This window comes from Penicillium lagena (genome assembly GCF_028827675.1).
Source record: "Penicillium lagena strain IBT 129212 chromosome Unknown utg000005l_segment0_segment0, whole genome shotgun sequence".
In the NCBI taxonomy this organism is placed as follows: Eukaryota; Fungi; Ascomycota; class Eurotiomycetes; order Eurotiales; family Aspergillaceae; genus Penicillium; species Penicillium lagena.
In genome coordinates, this window is record NW_026623226.1 from 707,907 (window position 1) to 728,744 (window position 20,838).

The 20,838-nt window shown below is 54.0% G+C and overlaps 8 protein-coding genes across 8 annotated transcripts; 2 read left to right on the forward strand and 6 right to left on the reverse strand.

Annotated features, from left to right (window-relative positions):
• Positions 1 to 105: 105 nt before the first annotated feature.
• N7510_006973 (uncharacterized protein) lies at positions 106 to 2,266 on the forward strand (the record flags this gene model as incomplete). Its single annotated transcript, XM_056978898.1, has 2 exons — positions 106 to 214; positions 273 to 2,266. The coding sequence occupies 2 exons, from the start codon at positions 106 to 108 to the stop codon at positions 2,264 to 2,266; spliced, it is 2,103 nt and encodes a 700-aa protein (XP_056831941.1).
• A 547-nt stretch (positions 2,267 to 2,813) lies between these two features.
• Positions 2,814 to 4,072, forward strand: N7510_006974 (serine hydrolase domain-containing protein; the record flags this gene model as incomplete). The annotated part of the gene is made up of 3 exons (XM_056978899.1): positions 2,814 to 3,230; positions 3,297 to 3,585; positions 3,648 to 4,072. 3 exons carry the CDS (start codon positions 2,814 to 2,816, stop codon positions 4,070 to 4,072), a joined length of 1,131 nt encoding a protein of 376 aa, XP_056831942.1.
• A 546-nt stretch (positions 4,073 to 4,618) lies between these two features.
• N7510_006975 (uncharacterized protein) lies at positions 4,619 to 5,455 on the reverse strand (the record flags this gene model as incomplete). Its single annotated transcript, XM_056978900.1, has 1 exon — positions 4,619 to 5,455. The coding sequence occupies one exon, from the start codon at positions 5,453 to 5,455 to the stop codon at positions 4,619 to 4,621; it is 837 nt and encodes a 278-aa protein (XP_056831943.1).
• Positions 5,456 to 6,404: 949 nt separating this feature from the next.
• Positions 6,405 to 9,273, reverse strand: N7510_006976 (transcription factor domain-containing protein; the record flags this gene model as incomplete). Its single annotated transcript, XM_056978901.1, has 4 exons — positions 6,405 to 7,155; positions 7,213 to 8,260; positions 8,308 to 8,486; positions 8,540 to 9,273. 4 exons carry the CDS (start codon positions 9,271 to 9,273, stop codon positions 6,405 to 6,407), a joined length of 2,712 nt encoding a protein of 903 aa, XP_056831944.1.
• A 737-nt stretch (positions 9,274 to 10,010) lies between these two features.
• N7510_006977 (FMN-binding negative transcriptional regulator) lies at positions 10,011 to 10,799 on the reverse strand (the record flags this gene model as incomplete). The annotated part of the gene is made up of 1 exon (XM_056978902.1): positions 10,011 to 10,799. One exon carries the CDS (start codon positions 10,797 to 10,799, stop codon positions 10,011 to 10,013), a length of 789 nt encoding a protein of 262 aa, XP_056831945.1.
• A 1,832-nt stretch (positions 10,800 to 12,631) lies between these two features.
• N7510_006978 (type I 3-dehydroquinate dehydratase) lies at positions 12,632 to 14,869 on the reverse strand (the record flags this gene model as incomplete). The annotated part of the gene is made up of 1 exon (XM_056978903.1): positions 12,632 to 14,869. One exon carries the CDS (start codon positions 14,867 to 14,869, stop codon positions 12,632 to 12,634), a length of 2,238 nt encoding a protein of 745 aa, XP_056831946.1.
• A 1,166-nt stretch (positions 14,870 to 16,035) lies between these two features.
• Positions 16,036 to 19,451, reverse strand: N7510_006979 (dDENN domain protein; the record flags this gene model as incomplete). The annotated part of the gene is made up of 2 exons (XM_056978904.1): positions 16,036 to 18,764; positions 18,821 to 19,451. 2 exons carry the CDS (start codon positions 19,449 to 19,451, stop codon positions 16,036 to 16,038), a joined length of 3,360 nt encoding a protein of 1,119 aa, XP_056831947.1.
• Positions 19,452 to 20,355: 904 nt separating this feature from the next.
• Positions 20,356 to 20,829, reverse strand: N7510_006980 (uncharacterized protein; the record flags this gene model as incomplete). Its single annotated transcript, XM_056978905.1, has 2 exons — positions 20,356 to 20,589; positions 20,779 to 20,829. The coding sequence occupies 2 exons, from the start codon at positions 20,827 to 20,829 to the stop codon at positions 20,356 to 20,358; spliced, it is 285 nt and encodes a 94-aa protein (XP_056831948.1).
• Positions 20,830 to 20,838: the final 9 nt, after the last annotated feature.

Below are 20,838 nucleotides of genomic sequence, written 5' to 3' on the forward strand. Positions count from 1 at the left end.
CTTCGCTCGGACGATGAGAGACCGCCACAGTCTTTCAAACCTCTCCACGGGTTACCTCTCTGTCGCCTTTTCCTGATCACTCTCTCATTTAGCAATCAGCCCATCATGGCTCCCGATACCACATCCATCCCCGGCTACACCATCTTCCGGGAAGGGGACTATGACAGCGTTGCAGCCACGGCCATGCTGCCGCAGGGCACCCCGCACCCTCTCGGTAAGAGACATAGCACCCCAGTATAAGCCGAGCGCAATATGCTGATTCTACGAGATAGATCAATTATCCATCAAGGAAATCCCCGAGGTCGCCAAGATAATTCGCGAGTACGCCAAGCCTAACACCCTCAAGTTCAACTGCATCACTCTGCGCGAGCCCCGCAAGAATGAGTACATTGCTTATCGCTCGGGTACTGCCCCGATCCCGGACCGCCGGGGTTTTGCGATCGTCATCGTGCGCGAGACGCAACAAGTTGCCGAGGTGCTGGTCAACCTCAAGACTGGCAAGGTCGAAAACTGGAAGGACGTCCACGAGGTGATGCCCACTCTGACCCTCGAGGACCTGGACGTCATGGAGCGCATTTCGCGCGCGGATCCCCGTGTCATCCGTGCTTGCAACGAGCTCGGCATCACCGATATGTCCAAGGTGTTCATCGACGCATGGGCCATCGGTATCGACGAGCGCTGGGGCTTCGATCGCCGCCTGCAGCAGGGTCTTGTCTACTACCGTACCTCCGAGTTCGACAACCAGTACGCCCACCCGCTGGATTTCAGCGTTGTCGCCGACACCGAGCGCGAGGAAGTGCTCAGCGTTGACGTGCGCACGGTCAACGGCGAGCGCACTGGCGTCCCACTCAAGGAGCACAACTATCTCCCTGAATTCATTGGTGATGGCTACAAGCACGACCGACTCAAGCCCATTGACATCACTCAGCCGCAGGGTGTCTCCTTCAAGCTGCGCGGTAACGAGATCTCCTGGGCCGGCATGAAGATGCACATCGGCTTCAACTACCGCGAGGGTATCGTCATCTCAGACGTCCGGACCCACGACATGTACGAGGACCGCGAGCGGACGCTTTTCAACCGTATCAGTGTCGTCGAGATGGTCGTTCCTTACGGTTGCCCCGAGAAGCCCCACCACAAGAAGCACGCTTTCGACGTCGGCGAGTACGGTACTGGTCTGATGACCAACTCGCTGAAGCTGGGTTGCGATTGTAAGGGCGCCATCCACTACATGGACGGTGTCATGTCGAACGGCAACGGTGAAGCTGCCGTGATCAAGAATGCCATCTGCATCCACGAGGAGGACAACGGTCTGCTCTACAAGCACACTGACTACCGTGACGGCACCGTTGTGTCTGCCCGTGACCGCAAGCTCATCATCTCGCAAATCATCACCGCCGCCAACTACGAGTACGGCTTCTACCACACCTTCACCCTCGACGGCACCTACAAGCTCGAGATGAAGCTGACTGGCATGCTCAACACCTACTGCATGCACCCCACCGAGACCGCTGCCCCGTACGGCACGGAGGTTGCGCCTCAAATCAACGCCCACAACCACCAGCACCTGTTCTCCCTGCGCATCGATCCCGAAATCGACGGACCCAACAACACTGTCGTGCAAAGCGACGCCGTCTCCTCCGAGTACCCCGTCGGGTCCCCCGAAAACCCGTACGGCAACGCCTTCTACAGCAAGAAGACTCCCCTCCGCACCTCGCTCGAGGGCGCCGCCGACTACTGCTTCGAGACCAACCGGACATGGGACATCATCAACCCCAACCGGATGAACGCAATCGCCAAGAAGCCCATTGGCTACAAGATCATCAACAATAACTGCCCGCCCATGCTGGCGAAGCCAGGCAGCACGGTGTGGAAGCGCGCTGGCTTCGCGCGCAAGCCTCTGTGGGTTCTCCCCTACAAGGACGACGAGCTGTTCCCTGCAGGCGACTACGTGTGCCAGTCAACCGGCGAGGAGAACCACCCGCACAACCCGACGATTGTCGACTGGGCCAACCGCAATGAGAACATCGAGAACACCGATATTGTCTGCTACCTCCAGTTTGGACTCACGCACTTCCCTCGCACGGAGGACTTCCCCATCATGCCCGCCGAGCCCGTGAGCATCATGCTCCGCGCGTCAAATTTCTTCGAGAAGAACCCCGGTCTCTGGGTGCCGCCGTCTGCTATCTGTGTTGATACCCAGTCGCGGAATGCGTTCTCAAGTTCTTGCTGTGCGGCTAATGCGCCGGCTAGCAACTCGAGACTGTAAAAAGAAAGAAAGAAAGGATATGAATGAACGCTGAACGAACCGGACCTGCCTTGGCCGGTGTGTATTGGCGAGTGATCATGTGTATATAGCCATCTTAGTTCTTATTTTATAAAATAGATCACGAATTTTGCATGTTATCTACTCCAATTTTAGAGTTACCTCGGTCACATCCTGGGCTGTCTCCATAACGGAGGCGGGGTACTGAAGCTCAAGTTCCACATTGTCCACAACGGAATTGCCCAGTCCCACAACACATTATGATTCCCAGGATCGTATAAGAGAGGAGCACCCTACCTGATTCTCTTCGGGAAACCGTCATATCTTCAACTCCCATTAGATAGGATAGAGTCGAAAAACGTCTCCACAACTCCCGATATGACCATATTGTCCTCTGCGGCAGTCGATGCGCTGAAAACCAAGCTCGAAGCCGCCTGCAGCGACCCCCGAAAAGGGTCTACCAGGCGCTTCAGTCGCGGTTGTGGGAAAAGATGGCCGGCAATTATTTTCTCATGCCGCGGGACAGCGAGGCCTGCGAGCTTCCGAAACCATGGATCAAGACACCGTGTTTTGGATCGCCTCATGCACCAAACTCATTACCGCCATTGCATGCATGCAACTTGTCGAGCAGGGCCGGCTTTCACTAGATGATCCCGATTCCATTGAGCGACTCTGTCCCGAGTTGAAGGATATTCAGGTCTTAAGGGATGATGGCACCTTGGAGGAGAAGCAGGATCGCATCACGCTGAGGATGCTATTAAGTCATACAGGTTCGAAATCAAACAAGCTTCTCACCCCAGGACAGGAAGGAATAACTGACATCATCACAGCGGGCTTTGGCTACTCATTCCTTCAAGAGAAGCTAAAGAACTATGCTCGCCCGATTGGGTTTGACGAGTTCTCGGGAAGCATTGCCGATTTCAAGCAGCCGCTGGTTCACCAGCCAGGAAAGGCGTGGGAGTATGGGGTAAGCAAGCTTTCGCTGATAACAAAAAAATGGCGAGAAGTGTAACTGACATGCCTGTATCTGTAGGTCAATATCGACTGGGTGGGCATTATCATCGAGCGCACGACGAGGCAATCCCTAAACGACTACTTTCATCAACACATTTTCAAGCCCTTAAACCTCAGCCACATCTCGATAATTCCGACTGCGGAAATGAAAAATAACCTTGCTTATATGCACCAGCGAGACAAGACTGGTCACCTCTCTGTCCGGGACCACCCGCTCCACCGACCCCTCGTATTCGATGAGAACGACGCCAAATCATTTTGCCATTCCGGCGGCGCGGGATGTTTCTCAACGCCCGCAGACTACTGCCGTAAGAGGCTATCCCGAAAGTTCCCTCGAATAATTCCTCTCTTACTTACAATGCAAACCCAGAAATCCTCGCCGTCCTCCTCAACGACGGTACTTCCCCAACTACGGGGAAACAACTCCTCCAGAAGAGCACAGTGGACGAAATGTTCCGCAACCAAATCGCGCATCTTCCCCCGCTCACCGAGAAACCCTTTCCCGATGCTAAACCCGAGTTCACCAATCCCAGCGTCGGCGTTTATCCCACTGTGGAAGGGGATCGCCAAGGATGGGGTCTGTCATTTTTGATCAGTGGCGGGAACACAGGACGCTCGCTGAGCACTGCGCACTGGACTGGATTGCCAAATATGTTCTGGTGGTGTGATCGCGAACAGGGTGTTGCAGGAATCGTTTGTACCCAAATCTTGCCGTTTGGTGACCGTCAGTCTTTTAAACTATGGCTGGATGTGGAAACGGGGGTTTATGGGGGGATTAGGAAAGGTAAATTATGATATCGAGGCCTATAAAGGCATAAGTGTTAATACTACATTCAACAACTACTGGTGGAGCAGGCGGAAGATGTAAACATGTATGTAGGGCGTAGTTGTGGCGGTTCAATGTCTAGAAAGAGAAAAGAAGATCTTAATGTTTAGCCACAGGCGAAGATCTCCTGTTCTCCTTTCTAAATAGTTAGCCACAACCGTAGACGCGGCCTCACTATATCAGGCTTATTGCTATCACGGTGATCGGGTCACCTCGAGGATAACGGGGTGGCGAGATATTATCTGAAGCTACATGATGCAATGGCCTGAATTCTCGTTATTTGTATGTACATTTCATTCGCAAAGTAGTTAGATATAAATCCTTGCACCTGTGCAAATGTCTATAGTTTGTGGGAGCTGGCTGGTTCTTCCATGTCACAGAAGGACCTCGGCACCTCGCGTTTCCCCTTCGGGTCAGGATTTGTCTATCTACTCCACAATTCCCATTTTCTTGCAGCCTGAATGCTATGGTGGTGTGGTGTGCACTTACATGGCGTCCTACCCCCATCATATCACTTATCGCGACAACTTCATGTGGCGGTTCACGTCCTTATAGAGCAGGTAGCGGAACTTGCCAGGACCACCCGCGTAACAGGCCTGCGGGCAGAAGGCGCGAAGCCACATGAAGTCGCCTGCTTCCACCTCCACCCAGTCCTGATTAAGGCGGTACACGGCCTTCCCTTCCAGCACATAGAGTCCGTGTTCCATAACATGGGTTTCGGCGAAGGGGATGACACCACCCGGTTCGAAGGTCACGATCGTGACATGCATATCGTGACGGAGATCGCTCGGGTCCACGAAGCGTGTGGTTGCCCAGGCACCGTTAGTGTCCGGCATCACGGTGGGCGTGATATCCTTCTCGTTGAGGAACAGCGGGTCGGGCTTATCGAGCCCGTCCACAGATTCATAAGTCTTGCGCACCCAATGGAACCGAGCGGTCGCCGCACCCGTATTACGCAGGGTCCAGCCGCTTTTCGGCGGCAGATAGGCATAGCCACCCTCGGCGAGCGTGTGCGTTGCGCCTGCCAGGGTAATGGTCACTTCGCCTTCGACGACGAACAGCACACCCTGCGCCCCATCGTCGAGCTCGGCGCGGTCACTCCCACCTCCCGGCTGCACTTCCATGATGTATTGCGAAAAAGTCTCGGCGAAGCCTGACAGCGGACGCGCAATCACCCACAACCGCGTCTTATCCCAAAAGGGCAGGAAGCTCGTCACAATGTCGCTGAATGTGCCCTTCGGGATGACCGCGTAGGCTTCGGTGAACATGGCGCGGTCGGTCAGAAGCTGGGTCTGGGGCGGCAAGCCGCCCGTCGGCGCATAGTAGGCACCGATTTTCTTGTCGTTGCCCATGGCGGGGAATTCTTCGGTGGAAATGTGTAGGTATCAAGGTGAGTAGATAGTCCTTCCGATATCGGTGGGACGATGCTTGAACAGAGAATACGACGAACGTCAGAGAGCTGAGTGGTGTGTAGAAGTCGAAATGAACATGAGCGTTGCTGTCGAGAAAGGGAACAGAAGCCTTATCGCACATTAAATGCAAAGTGGCCCTGATTGTCCGGTCCACAGGGGAATTCCGGCGTTGGCCGATTGCCCGGATCAGGCCGACGGCCCCAGCCGTGGAGGGGTGCTTAGTAGAGGCCTTGGTGCCTGATTCCCAGCTGGTGGGGCCTATTTAGAGAGCAGAGGCATGCCGCGCCGACAGAGGTTAATCACTAGCTATTAAAACGGCGCTGGATCTTTGACATATTATATTACAATATTGTCCATTGTTCACTGACTGTAGCTGTAGAAATCGCCGTATCTGGTGGTCATATCATCTAAGTATAGTATCCTGCCAGACTCGGTACAAATAATTCAGCTTCCGATCCGCTAATCCAACAACGAATTGCGCCCGCCTATTTGGAAATGCAGTGTTTATCGAGATGTCTGTTAAGCTTCTTTCTATTCTCAACCTTTAGGGTAACTAGCAATATTAATAACAGTTGCGTTGACACCCCCCTCTCATTCAATTACGCATACAATCCGGTGTCATGGAGGGAGAATTTCAATGAACGCCAGCCAGAAGGCCTGCTATGCCCGAAGAGATTTCAGATGCAATTGTGTTCCTCGCGTCGCCGATGGCAAGTTTTATGCATGGAGCTGGGTTGCTTGTGGATGGTGGTTATACATTTTAGGTAGTCAAGTCATATGTACCATTCAATTAACTATATCCAAGAAGTCATTTACCGCTGGAAAGATGTGATGCAAATCGTATTTACAAGTCCAAGTCAAGTCCCGCATTCTCCAGGATCGCGCAGTACTAAGTTGCACCACCCACTTTGTCTTCTCCCGATGGAAGCTCTCCTTCCCCATCTACGGCCCCGGTGCCAGTTAGGAAGAAGTCCAACTCGCTGGGCCCGCCTTGTGAGTGTTCGTTTTCTGCTAGCTGTTCTAGCAAGCTCAGAAAGGGGTCCTTCTCAAGGGAGCCGGTTTCGCTGCCCCCGGTATGGGATCCACTGGTTTGTGATTGGCCTCCTGGTGTTGCAACCGTAGTTCCTCCGGCGGCATTTTGTGCACCACCGGCCATGTTGGTGTGCGCTGTGTCGAATGGGAATATGGCATATTGTGGATTCGAGGGTGGCGTGGGTGCGATATTTAGTGGCGTGTCGGAGAGGAAGGATGGAGGCGAGAGACCGAATGCAGAGGGCGAAAACCCGTTCGGGAGGGAAAGATGAGTGTTATCTGCTGAGCCGCTTGGATTACCGGGCCCGGGTGATAAATCTGATCCGGACATTGGGAAGATAGAGGGAAGGGTCGGAGATGGTTGGTGTGGATTATTGGGCGGTGGGTGGAAGTGGAATGTTGGAGAGAGAGCTGCCGTGTGGGAAGGTTTGTTGGTCAGGGAATGAGAGTGGGAGTTGCGGCGATCAGAGTCTAGATTCTGTGTGGATGGTAATTGTGGTGTATGACCTGACCGCGTAGTCGAATAAAAGCTCGATGGGCTTTGGTACGAAGGTGCATTCATCTGTCGTTGATAGTAGTGGTCTTGCCGGTCCACGAGGTTCATGGCACTGCCATCGAGGTCAGTTACTGCACAAAAGGAAAAGGAAGCATGAAGAGAAAAATACCTTGTCGCCGGTTCATCTTCCATGTCAACTAACCGGACATGTGCCCCGTCCACCGCCAATCCCGGGTACCGGTCGAGGAAGTCTTCCAGATGGAAAACTGGAGAAAATCGCATGGGGCTGCTAGCAAGCGTACGCACTAGCTCAGCATGACAAGTGTAAATGGTTTGAAGCAGCTCCCGCTGATGCTGCACACCGGCCCACGAATTGCGTAGCCAAGTGAGCTGGTGCATCTCACGCGTCAGAAATTCGCCACTTGACGAGAATACTTCTCCTTCACGGCCCTTATAGTGCACGCCGTGAACATGAACAGTGCCCGCGGTGCATACACAGTACCCAACGAAGGAGGGCCACTCGACAAGTGAGGAATTGCGGCCGAGCTCCACCAGCTCCGCGATGGCATTGGAATGCGAGAAGCAGAGGTTGGTGGCTTCGATCTGCCATGACTGGTGCTGCCCGGTGCCACGCAGCTCAACCAGGTCAATAGGAAGGAATGGCCGATAAATCAGACAGTGCACCAGGTGATAGATCAGCTTGCTTAGCAGGAGGGTAGTACTCTCCGGGTGACCAAACAGTACATCGATAGATGCAAAAACATCCTGTGTGCCGGCTGCCCAGATATCTAGCTCCTGCCGAATCTTGGACAAGTTTGACAGTGCGTGCCAAGGAAAATGCGAGTCGCCTTTGACGCCACCGGCGGCCAGATATCGGTTTGTGACACCAAGGATGCGAGTAATATCAATCAGCAAGGATGCTGCACTGGGTGATTTGCGGCGCGAATCCGCCGAGTACTGGATGTTCGGTCCTACGTGGAACAGCTCGCCTTCCATGTTCAACCCGGTCGCATGAGGGGACCAAGATGGGAGACGCAGCACGACCGAATGGTCTGAGATGAGACTAGGGCGCCGGGATCCGCAGGTAATGAAGCGGTCCATCAGGTATACCGCCCAAAAGAGTCTGCGGCGCGTTTCACGCTCGGCGGGTGAAAGGTTGGCCTTGGTTGGCACTTCCCGAAACAGGTCCAGGGCAACCACCATGGCCACACAATTTGCTAGATCCTGTTAGAATTGACAAGAAGGATGTCAAGAGGTAGCGTACAGAATGTCATGTAGGCCTTCTTTCCTAGGCCATGCCCAAAGAAGGCCTGGGATAAGAGAAGAAGAGCTTGCAGGCCGTCGAGCGTGGGATTGTCAACATCCACTGCACGTCGCGCCTGTAGCGCCGCATCAAGTCCCGCGCGCAGTGACTGCTCCGACTGGCCAGCGGAGTTGGTATACCTGCTAGTCATCAGTAACCATACCATCGGACGGTCATGAGCCGACCAATTTACCTGAGTGTCATGGCACCAATTGCCGTAGACAAGTACGGAGGCAGCTGGCCCAGTTGGTAGCGCTGCCGTGTTGTCGTCTCATCTAGGATGTAAAATGGTTTCCCATGGAGTCGAGCAAAATAAATATCCAAGATCGCGTCCGACAGGATCCCAGCTTGGGGAGAGTGTTGCTGGTGGAAGCTGGAAGATCGATGGGCAGATGGCGGAGCAAATGGTTCTGGCTGTTGAGTGAGAGGAGTAGGCAAAGTCTGTCGTGAGTCCCCATGCGGGTAAAACTGAACGGTGTCGATAGGGTGGCCGGCACCGGAGGCGTGAGGTGGCGGCTCATTCTTCGCATCCGGGGAGGTAGGAGATATCGGGTTTTTCTCGTCTTGCAGTCGCTTTTCTAAGCCGTCGACTCGCTTGAGAAGGGCTTCTAGCACATCCGTCTTGGGACCGCGCTTCTTCGGGACCGCATCTGGCGCCGACGGGATCAGAATTGGGAGGAATCCGCAGGACAGCACAACGACTGAGCTCACCGTAGACACACGAGCACTGGAAGACCTTGCAGGCCTCACAGCTTGGTCGCAAGCGATTACATTTGATCTGGAAGAAGGGATCAGCGAAGATTTGCGATCGTGACAGATGCGACCGACCTTTCTCTTGCGGCAGGATTTGCAGTTCATAGCCTCGCGCGGCTCGACGGTCACCCGGCGCGGCGTGAGGCGGTCGATGCTGACCTGTGGACGAGACATGGTGAATCGGACGACATCGACAGAAGGGAGAGAAGAGAGGGAGTGAGGGAGGATTAAGGTCCGGGGTGCGTGGCGGCTTTTCCCTCCGCTCTGGAGTTGTGGAGCCGGGAGAAAAGTAGAAATGCGGAGAAGCCTTGGGTCTGCTTTTCTTTCTTTGCTTTCTTTTGTTCGCTACGAGTGAACTAGCTATGAACTTGGCCACTAATAATTACGAAACAAGTCTAAAAATACGAGACTCAATTCTCCGATTGTTTTTGACCTCTTCCAAGGCCCTAAATATCTCTCATTCAACCCGGAAGTTTTCCTGTTCGGTGTTAGGGTTTCGCACCCATGTTCCGGGGCATGACTGGCCCAACGCTCGGTCGCTTTCCCCTGTTCATCACGGCCCAACCACCCGCAGACAATGCTGAAGCGCCTATGTAACTAGTCGGCCCCGCTTTTGGTCTGCACCTCCATGAGGAATTCAGGGCACGACAGAGAGAAGCAGGAAGGGAATTTAAGGGCGACCCAAGATCGACGATCCTTCTATTTTCGAGACGGAGATACTTCTGGAATACAAATCTAATGGGTAGAACGATGGTTGGACCACAGGGCTTAAACAAGCATGCGGGTAGATTCGACAGTAACTCCGACGTTTTTCCAGCCGAGGCCTGGACTAATAATCGAAGCTTGAACATGTATGTATCTACTAGGTTACATATTCTTCTATCATACGGGAGATATATAGACAAATCAAGCTATTTCTGGGGAGGTATGACTTCTCCCTTCTTCACAAAACCAGCCATCTTCCGGGCCTGTTCACTATCTATTGCCTCTAGACCCTCGACGACCCCGGCGCGGTCCTGAACAGGGCGCTCCTGACTAACCTTAAACCGGCCCTCAATGCGAGTAATCTCAATGTGCATGCCAACAATATTCTTCTTCAGCAAGGCAATATACTGTTCCGGCGCATCGGCGATTTTCCACGGCTGTGGCGTCGTCTGCGCATCCTTCTGGTACCCCATGACACCCTCCTCGCCCAACCGCGCTAGATCCGACAGTTGTTGGTGCAGAAAGGCGCCTGTCGCCTCATCCTTTGAATCGTGGTAGATTGTGGCGCGGCCATAGACTTGCACCGCGGCATAATTCCACGTCGGAGCCACTTTGCCTGTCCCGAGTTTCGATTCCGTGTAGAAATGCGGTGTTATGTAGTGGTCCACGGGACTGGTGAAGATGATCAACACCTCCCCCGGGATTGTATGTTTCGTTGGTGATTCTGTCGCGGCTTCTACTATCGCTTTGCTCTGTGGGTTTTGTCGCGCGATGTGTCCACGGAGTCCGCCGAGAAGTGGCTTGTTGCTGGAATTGGGTGCATCTGTTGATATTGTGGTGTTTTCCGAGTCAACGACCCATGGGATATGACTGCACTGCAACGTCGGGTAATTCTCCGAGGGAAGCGACGTGGTCAGAACGCCTAGAGGGTGGGCGTGGATAAACGCGTGCAGCGTTGGGAGGTCCCGCACGGTGTGGTCGGGCCGAAGATGCATTTTCGTGTCAATTGCTTTCGGTTTAGAGACTCTATGCTCCAGTACAGGGTAGAAGTAATAATTGAAAAAAGCAAGAGCAGAGTGAGTGAGGGGTGACTCCAGATTTGCTGATAAGCATTATCTATAGTTGATTATCCTCGGCAGGTATTGCCCTACAGCAGTTGATAGCGAAACCATGACAACTTCGGATACAGCAAGCAAGCAAGCATCCTAATTGAATAAAACTATTTAAAAAGCAATGCCAACATCGCCTCCCTGGCCAATGTTCTTCTTCCCTGTAAAAGCACCGTCTGAACTTCACATGTTCCCAGCCAAGCGAGGGATCATACCCTTCCGCCTCGCTTCTACTAAAGTCCAAGTTTCACTCCCTGACTGGCTCTCTTGGCCCAATATCTCTGTCTGTTGTACAATTTCGTTGGCCAACTCAAAAGCGCGAGCGATTTACAGACGCATGCCTTGACCATTCCCAACTCTCCACGAAAGATTCTTCTAGTAGTTGGGCGAGACTATCTAGGCCGTCAAGTCCGGACGTGGTAATCATTCGCAAGCATCGGTCAGTCTCGCACAATCGCTATAGGCTGATTTATCCACGAAGTCGGTAAAGTTGCAATCGAGAATGAGGTTGAAAATCTCGAAGGACGTGAGGCAATCCTTCCAAGCTGATCGCATGTCCACTTCAACATCAATACTGACCAATTTCAAATCTAGTTTATCGTGTCAAAAACTATGGCGCCAATTATACGGCTTCTGGTCTTCAATGATACCACTGCGTGGCGCAATTGTTTCGAAATCGGGTTTCAGGACCTCAATGCGCTCGGGGGAGGCGGAAGACCTAGCATCCTCTAGGTTTACCTTTATATCGAACCCTTGCCAAAACGAGAACCTTATCTACAGCGCGAGGCATCCCAGGACGCTACTGAAGAGGACGTTCAAGTTTTCTTCGACGCGCAACTGATTATACGCATGGGAGCAGATCCCAATTGACATATTCTTGTCGAAAGTTTTAACGCAAAATCATACGTACAAAACACAACACCTTAGGCCTCCTTGGACACAATTCTTATTAGCCAGGCTGGAGGCTTATGGGAATGCCAAAATTATCGGTTAAAGAGATCTCAAAGTCACGATCGCAAACCATGCTCCAGTAAAGAGAAACAAGGTGTTGCTCCAACAATCCTTTTCAACTCTAACTCCACATTCCGCATATCATTATCTCCTGGTTTGTCGAAAAATTCGATTTCTAAAGACATTGCATTTACTATTTTTTTGGAGTTGATTCAACTCGCCAACGGTCACCCGTCCCAACAGTTCAATGGTATCATATGACTTGTGAATGACTACAGTCCTGGTAAAAAGAGCACCGAAAATGGCGTCCAAGGCAGCCTTTTTCGGCGCCCGATTTTCCGTCACATAGTATTGTGGTACCCTGCATCTATGGCAATATTAACGGATTATGTACATAGAAAATGGGCCAGATCTTTCTAGACTGAAAGCTGCGAGGACCTCGTTTTATTTATAAAAGAGATCGAAGTATATTCTTATATCAGCTCAGTATTGCAGCTATATATATCTTTCTTGGCATACATATAGAGCTTAATAAAGAAAAGACAAACCCATCAACCCAACAACACCAAGAAAATGATAACCAAAAAATGGCGATGGAAATGGCAAACCCAATCCGATGCGAATGTCTATTTGCATCGACATAACGACATGACAGAAAACACCAAGAATAGAGAAAGAGAAACAGAGAAGATCTCTATCCCATCCGATCCTATCCTATCCATTCATCCTAGCATAGGTAGACTAACCAAGCCTAGAACTAACCAAGCCTAGAACAAAGGCCTCCCAGACGCCATGCGCACAAAGTCAAACGGCACATTCTGCCCCACAAGCAGTCGTAACGTCTCAACGGTCGTCCAAGCGTTGACATCCTCAATGCCATACGCCGTCCACCCGGCACCCTTCGCAACAGCAAGTGGATCACCCTTGCGGGCACCGGAAGTGAGATCGAGATAGACCTTGCCGCGGATCGAAGGTGATGAAGGGGGGGAGGAGCGGCCATTAATAGCAGCAGCAGTATTAGCGTTGGTACTAGCGTAATGTCTAAGCAAAGGCTGAACAAGCAAAGATTTCTCCGGTGGAAGCGCAGAGACAATAACGAAAGGCTGCTCGACCAGTTTAACGGACTGGATCGATGTGAATGGCTCTAAGCCTGCGGATAGTGGGCCTGTTGCTTTGAAGCCGACTGTGTAGATTGATCCAACGCCCAGGCTACGCAGTGCGAAGATTGCAGCGCTGGCGTCTGTTTCGCTCCCCGCCAGGATTATGGCTGCGCGGTTGCGGTAGGCGCTGGGGACGTATTCGCGGGTTAGGGTGGCGCGGATGCCTTTCCAGGTGGCGTTTTCGCCGATGAAGCGCGTTGTGGTGATCGAGGAGTTATTGTTGCTTGTTGTTGGTGTTGTGGTTCCGTCGCCTGGTGTCACTAGGGCGAGAGTGTCGACTAGCCCGATTGCGCGGGCAGCGTCGCTGATGGCGGGGATGTATGGTGCCGTGCTGGCGATGGGGGGATTGATAGACGCGCCGCCGAACTGCGGCTGCAGAATGACGGACTCCATAGAGCCCTTTGGCCCACGGTCAATAGAGCTGAAAGTATGTGGAAGACCAAGTTCGTTGAGGCACTTCTCCATGAACATAGAGTGCGGCGTCGAACGGAACGAGCCAATAGCGTACAAGTCACGCTTCGGGAGCTGACCCATGATATGTAGGGCCTCGTTGATCTCGGCAGCGGTCAGCTGGCCCGGCGCAGCGATCATGGGTAGGAGCGGGTGTGTGATGGGTGAGAAGACCGTGTTGAGGGCACGGGACAGTTGTCCCATCTGGCCCATATTCACGGCCGACAACAGCGGCCCGGGGCCGCGGCTCTTGATCGTTGACCGGAAGTACTCCAGCTCGTAGTTCTCTTCAATGGTCGAGACCATGGCGATCATCTTGACGATGTCGGCGTACCGAGTGCTTTCTGTGAAAATGCGCTGCGCTTCGGGTGATGTCCACTTCCACCCCCCAGAAAAGTCGTGGAAGGCGGACATGATGATACTATGTCCCTTGGCCTCGGCGAGTCGTCGTCGAATCTCTTCTGGCAGCCAAAGCTCGACGTCAATATACTCGACGCCCCACTGGATCGCGCGCCGAAGGTACTTATAAAACAACGCGGGATCATCCATGGGGAATTTTCCATTCTCCTTCGTGCACCGCGTCGTGAAGATAATAGGCAGCTCGGTATGCTGCCGCAGTAGCATCAACTGCTGACCGACATACTTGAGACTGGGTACGGGAGAAGCCGGTGCGCCCTCCTGCGCAGGAGGCTCAACCAACAGATCCACGCGAATCTCGACCGCGTCCGAGCCAACAGACAGGATATCCAAGTTCGGCAGCGCAGCATGCACATCCGGGAAGGTGGTCGAGATGAAATTGGTGCGAGTCTTCGTGCGCAGATCGTCATGCGGCCGATTCTGGCCCAGGATCAGCGACAGAAAACGGGTGAGGTCCCGCCGCAGAAAGGGACTGCGTGAATATAGGAACTCATAGTCGCACAGCTCGGTCAGCGCGTCCTCCGGCGCAGAGCCATCCTCCACGCAGTGTGTATTTATCACCGTCAACGCGGACCGACTGTCGCTATCACATATCTCTGATAAAATCCGGGGCAGGTCTTGCGCGGGGATGCCCACGACGACGGCGGCATCGCCGGCTCGCGCGAGAGTCGCGAGCGACGGTTCAGTCGTCCACGGCTTGCCCAGTACCTCCGCGACGGTCTGGACGATGTGTTCCAGGCTCGGGCCGAAGGCGATCACGATCGTGCCCGTTGAATTGTCTGTGGGAGCGGCGACGGTGGTCGCGTGGTCTTGGGTGGAGGCGGCGGGAAGGGACGGAGACGGCGTGGCGATGGAGGAGGAGGTGGTGGTGATAGTGGCATTGTTGTTGGAGACAGGGGTAGTAGTAGATATAGGTGCAACCGTGTCAGTGAGTGCCGTCGCGGAGACGGTCGTCTCGTCGAGCAACGGCGAGGCCATGGGTTGCGGGAGGGTTGTGGGCATCATCGCATAGCAGCAGCAGTCCCAGGTGTAATCATACTTTGACTAGACTCGAGCCCGGGAAGGGTTCAATGGGGGAAGTCGACAGGGTAAAGACCGGCGGAAAGACGGATGGCTGCGCAAGAGAATTGTCCGGATCGGCCAGGACAGTAAGTAAGAGCGCGGGATTGTCAGAGGAGAGATCCGGGCCGGGACATTAACTTGATTGAAGGAGGCCAGTAGTTTAACCGGGAGACACATTCGGCGCAATGAGCTGACAGGCACCGGGCATGAATGTAGTTACTGACCCCACGGTGGAAGAACTCCCTGTGCGATTCCATCCACACGAGCGCCGTGACGAGTTGGGGCGCGGGGAAAATGGACCGGGCTGGATTTATCCGCCAATGAGCGAGAGGCTAGGGACCACTTTTATACTACGTCCAGTGAAGTTATGTAGAGTTTGATAAATGTAGGTATTTACATGCATAGTTACAGTATCACTTCGATGGCTATGTGAAGAATCATAAACAAGGAGCAAAATGAGAGAAAGAATACCAGGGGTATTGGGGAATAGACACAAGTCGCCGAGACAGAAATTCAATGACATGAGAAAAGATCGCGCTTTTGGGGTTGGTTCACACCGCCGTGCTTCTAGCCGCGGTTGCGAGGGATATAGACGATATGATGATATGTACGAGAACAGGGATGGAAACGAGGTCGAGGGAATAAATCGTGCAGAGATTATTCAAGGGGAGATTCATGAGGTGTAGACAGAAAGACAGACATGATGGGTTGTTTCATGTGGCCCTCTCTCTCTCTGTTGACAGCACGGCCGGCATCCAGGTAGAGAAGCTGCAAGATTCATCTAACTCGTGCAGCCCACGGCGATACATGGTTGGAAGAAAAGGCAGCGGGCCAGCCGTCTGCTTCCTGGCTATTTGCCGAGGCGCATGTCTCAAAACAGGAGAAATGGCCGACGATATGGATGGAATCGTGCTTGGTCAACCCGACACAAAGTCTCGGCCGGCGGAGGATACAGATCCACGCCATCACCGAGGCGGTGCATCTCGATGTTTTGACAAGATCCGTAAACGGCAAGACTCGCGATGCAACCATCGCATCAGACCCAAAACGAGAAAAATCGTCCACAAATCACGACGTCTTCCCTAGCTGGGCGGCGAGATTGCCAAGCCATTCATCAGCTTAGGTAGCGGTTTCCTGCGGGCGTTATTCGCCGTTTTGGACACCCGTGGAGCACCGTGGATCATGCGGGGTTCTTTCATTAGGCTGGTGTCCAGTTTTGCCGGGGCGCGGGTCGGAGCGCGGGTGTGGTACTCGCCAGAGAGGTTCTGCTGGCTGCGGCTGGTTGGGGCGAAGAAGGTGGCACTGGCTGTACGCCAGAGGTGGTTCGAGGTGTCTGACAAGAAGTCGGTCGTTGAGCGGCTGGAGAAGATCGATGTGCGGCCGCGATTGCGCTTGGAGAGAACAATTTCGTCGAAGAGGGCCATTTTCGAGTCCTTGGCCTTGGGGCTTGTGCGCTCCCGTTCACTGATGAACTCGTTGAAGCCTTGCGTCTGCTGCAGAACTGCAATATATTCGGCGTGTTCGTGCGGCATGCTCTTCATGAAAGCCTCCATGTTGAACTGGTAATACATGCCCGACTTCTTCTTGTCGCTGCTCGCGGGATGAAGAAATTTCTTGTAGGTATAGAACAGGCTGGCAAAGCATCGAACAAAAGCGGCGCGAATTTGGTCTGGATGGAAGGCTGCATCGCACACCAGGCAGACCTGGGAGGCGCAGCGGTTATGGACAGTGAGTTTGCATGCAGAACACTTGTACATTCCTTCTTCCGCGTGGTCATCACAAATACCGCAAACCATCTTCTCATCCCACGGCTGGGTTTGGAAAAGGTGGCCCTCGATCCAGCAGGTGCCTTCAGCGTTGGTGACAGGCTGAACCGTGGCCTGTGGAACGATGGTGGACGCAGCGATGGTCGACTGGGCGTAAACCGACGGTGCATAGGTCGATCCGTGGCCAGAAACGGTGTTTACGGTGGTCACCGACAGGTTGGATGCGTGTCCGAGGAAGGGTACACTAGGGCGTCGTGTGATACCTCGCATTTCCGCTCCAAAGGAAGAGCTTCTCCGCGACATCGCATCGAAGTGGCCAGAGCGCTTTTCACGCAGCGAAGCCTGCAGAGCCATACCAGAGTCTGTCCGTGACGACGGCGTTGGCGGAGGCGGAGGAAAGTGTCCGGAAGTGGGTGAGCTCTCTCTGGGGGATGGGGGAGAGGCTCCGGCCCTGGCAGTCGAGGCCGTCCCTGGGCGTTCATAACCCTTGGAGGAAAAGCCACGCGAAGGCGCCTCCTGGCGGGCGTGCAAGAAGGTGTTGAAGATTGGTGCCTGGTAAGACCCCGGAATCACGGCATTCGGGCCAAATGCGCTGGAGTTGAGACTGACATATTTCGCCAGATTAGTCGGCGGTGCTTTGGAGGAGAAGGTGGCCGTGTTCTCCGTCAGGAAGGTGTCCCAGGGGTATGTTTCAATGGCGTACGCAGGCGGGCCAGTGGGGACACCGCAGCGGGTGTGATGGGGGGCAGCCATCTGCAAGAGTGACAAAAGCTTTCGACGCTGGTGACGGGGAAGTGGGGTGGGCCGGATGGTACTTTCGATCATATCGGAGTCCAGATCCACCAGAACAAAGTCGTCGGATGGCAATTCCACCTTCTCATAGCGCCGCTCAATACCAACGATGTATGGGCATGGCGCCTCGATGGCTTGAATCAAACGCGCGGGAAGCACCGGGATGAGGACACCGGTCCATTGAAGTGGGAACAGAAGATCCACCAAAGCCCGGGTCGCAAGATAGAGCATAGAGGTGTGAGATGAGAGGAAAATGATTCGGGATTCCGTGAGGGCGTACTCGAACAGAATGACAATATTGGGGACGGACAGGGTTCGGAACAGCGCGTAAAGATCAGTATTTCGGGAGCCTGGAAGCTCATTGGGTGCCTCTTTCCGCGCAAACAGTCGCAATTCTCGAACGGCCAATTCAACCTGGGTTTTGGACGAGACCGGGCAGAATGCTTCGGTGCACAGGTTCATCACATATCGCTCTAATGGCTGCCAAAGGCCCATCCGTGGCGAAGGAGGCGGCACGCGCTGGACAGCGCCATCCGTCATGGGCACAATCACGGCCTTTAACCATTCCTTCCAGAACGTAGTCATCGTGCTCTCCCGTCCAAGAAGGCCATAGGCCCGGGGAATCCAAAAGCCGGTATCGCCGTCGGTCAAGCCCTCAATCTTGGAGGCTGCGCCGTGTCGCACAGGGCGCAACAAGTCGGTCATCAATCCGATCTTCTCCTCCACCGCACTGATCGCATCTTCGAGCTGCTCGCGCGAGTCTGACCCGGAGGGGACCGTCGGGAGCTGCGCCAACAGTTGCGATAGTTTGGCCCGCTCAGATGCCAATCTCTCACCCAAGCTGGCTGCCAGCTCGCGTTCCTCGTCCGTCATGTTATCCTTCCGCCACTCTTCACAACGCTTCTCCAACTCCTCCGCCGCTCGCGGGTTGAGGGGAATCCAAATAATCACACAGATCGCATGCAATTTCGAGCCATTGTCCGTAGTCATGGCAAACCCGTGCCAGGTAGACCGCGGACGCTGGTCCGACGAAACAATATTAATATCATTCGGAAAGGCGAACATGGGAACATAGTCAGGAAGATTGCCGCGCTGCTTCAACTCCTCTGACATGCTTCGGTTAGGGTATCGATCGAGGAGAACGGGTTCGAACCGGCGTTTCAAAGGGTGCATGGAGGGGGAGATCTCGAGGGGTTGCGGGACAGGAATCACGGAATTGTAGTTGCTCAGTCGACGGGAGGTTCGCACGGAAGCTGGGACGGGCAATTGGGTCAATTATCGTTTGAGACGTGTTGGGACTCTCACTCACCTTGACGAGCTACGGACGGCTGCCTTTTCATACTGTTCATGTCGCGAAACGACATATGCCGTCGCACACTCCCAATGCCCGATCGGAGAAGATTATTGGACCCCGGGGCCGGCGCCTCATCGACAATCTTCTGGGTGCGCACGCGCGACCGCGGGCGCGAGTTCGGGGTGATGGCCCCCGCACTCAGACTCAAATCCGTCAGGAAGGTGTCCCTCTCCGACGCGAACTTCAGGAGCGCCTGATCGAAATCGAAATCCTCCAGAAACATCGACGGGCCGCGCGGCGAGGGCGACGCACCCTTGACAGTCACGCTGCTGCGGTTGCTGCTGGTCCCATTGGACTGCTCCGAGTCCCTGGAGAGCGTGGAGAGGCGGTTGTTGGAGCCCCCGCGCTCGTTGCCCACAAACAGCGTGGAGGTCGGCCGGGATGAAGCCTCTGTAGGCTTGTGCTCCTCCTCTGCATCTTCCTGGATCACATCTGCGAGGGCCGGGCCAGGGGATGCGGCGCCATTCATGCGATAGTCCTCGCCTAGTCGCTTGAAGGTATCCAGGACCTCGGCGCCATCCACACCGGCAATCCAGAAGTAGTCTGCGAGAGGGGCCCCCTCCATGGTGGCACTCTGCGAGGGCATGGTGGCGAGCGCAGCAGGGCGTGGCAGCGTGAATTTTCAAGGAGGCCTTGACACCGCATGGATTGTGGAGGGATCTCCGACCGCATCAATCAGCGAAGGGTAATGCGCAGGAGGGAGAAAGAAGATAATTGCTAATGAGGCCCCAATTAAATATGTAATCGGCAATGTCACTCGTGGAGGAAAAGAGGGAGAGAGAGAAGGAACAGGAGGCAGAAAGGAAGAGGAGAAGGAGGATGGAGGGGTGAAGGTCGATCATGTATTGGCAGAAAGAATACACCCCAGTCCAGCCTTGGGCTTGTATGGACACTACGACTGGCCTCCTCTCGTTCGGCTATCAACCGATCTTCTTTCACGTTCGCCTATTAATTGTGCAATTCCCCTTCCCTCCAGGACCGCGGCTGCGTGCGTAGATAGCCAGTGGTAACGCAATTACTAGCTGGTAACCCACGGTGGCACAGGCACTCCACTTAGAAGTAACGAAACTAACTATGAAAGGATACCCGTCAATGGCAGGCTATGAAACTCTTTGCACCCCTGCACCAAGCCCGGGGAGGAGGATGAACTCAATATGAGCATGATTCTACTATCTGTCTGAGTCGGGTGAACGCAACTCCACCAACACTCATGGTTCGGTGGAGCGATTCGCTCTCGATGCAATTCATGGTCGGGGATGGAGTCCGGAGAGCCACCCAAGCTTGTCGGGCCCATGGATTTTGGGGTTGATTTTTATACCGTCGTTACCTGGAGCAGCGAGCTTCGTCAGACCTAAACTTCCAGACGTTATCGCGCCGTTTGGGTTGGGGGCGGGATCCCTAAAAAGCAGCCAAGTGAGACATGGCGCCGACGGATGAAGAATGGACATTAGTTAATCCAGTAGTCCCAAATCAGTCGAGAGGTTCTCTGGCTAGGGGCCAAAAAGAGCAGGATTGCTCGGAGACGGCCGAATCTGTGTGTCCCTCCAGGCGCCACCAGCATGCTGTAGGGACTCGGCTCGGTGGGTATTGGGTCGGGCGATCGATGCCTGATCCGGGTGGTGGAGCGTAGTGAACGAGTCTGTGTCGGGAGAATCGTACATGCTGGGCGCGAAGAGTATAGATGCAATCAGAGTTATTTGCCTCGTTCGTGCCTGAGTTGACCCCTGGCCAAGACAGCCCGTTAGGGTGGCTGCATCCCGACCGACATATGGACATTGCTTTTGCCCACGCAGCGGTGGACAGTCCTCTCCTCGTCTGGTTTGACATGGTCTCTCTCTATTGGTTCTTCTTCTTATTATCATGATCACTATCACTCCTATCACTAGGATGGAGGAATATCATAAAATCTAGACCAAGACGTTCAGCTGCACACTGAAACTTCCAGCCGGGGCTATGCAGGCCATGCCGGGTCT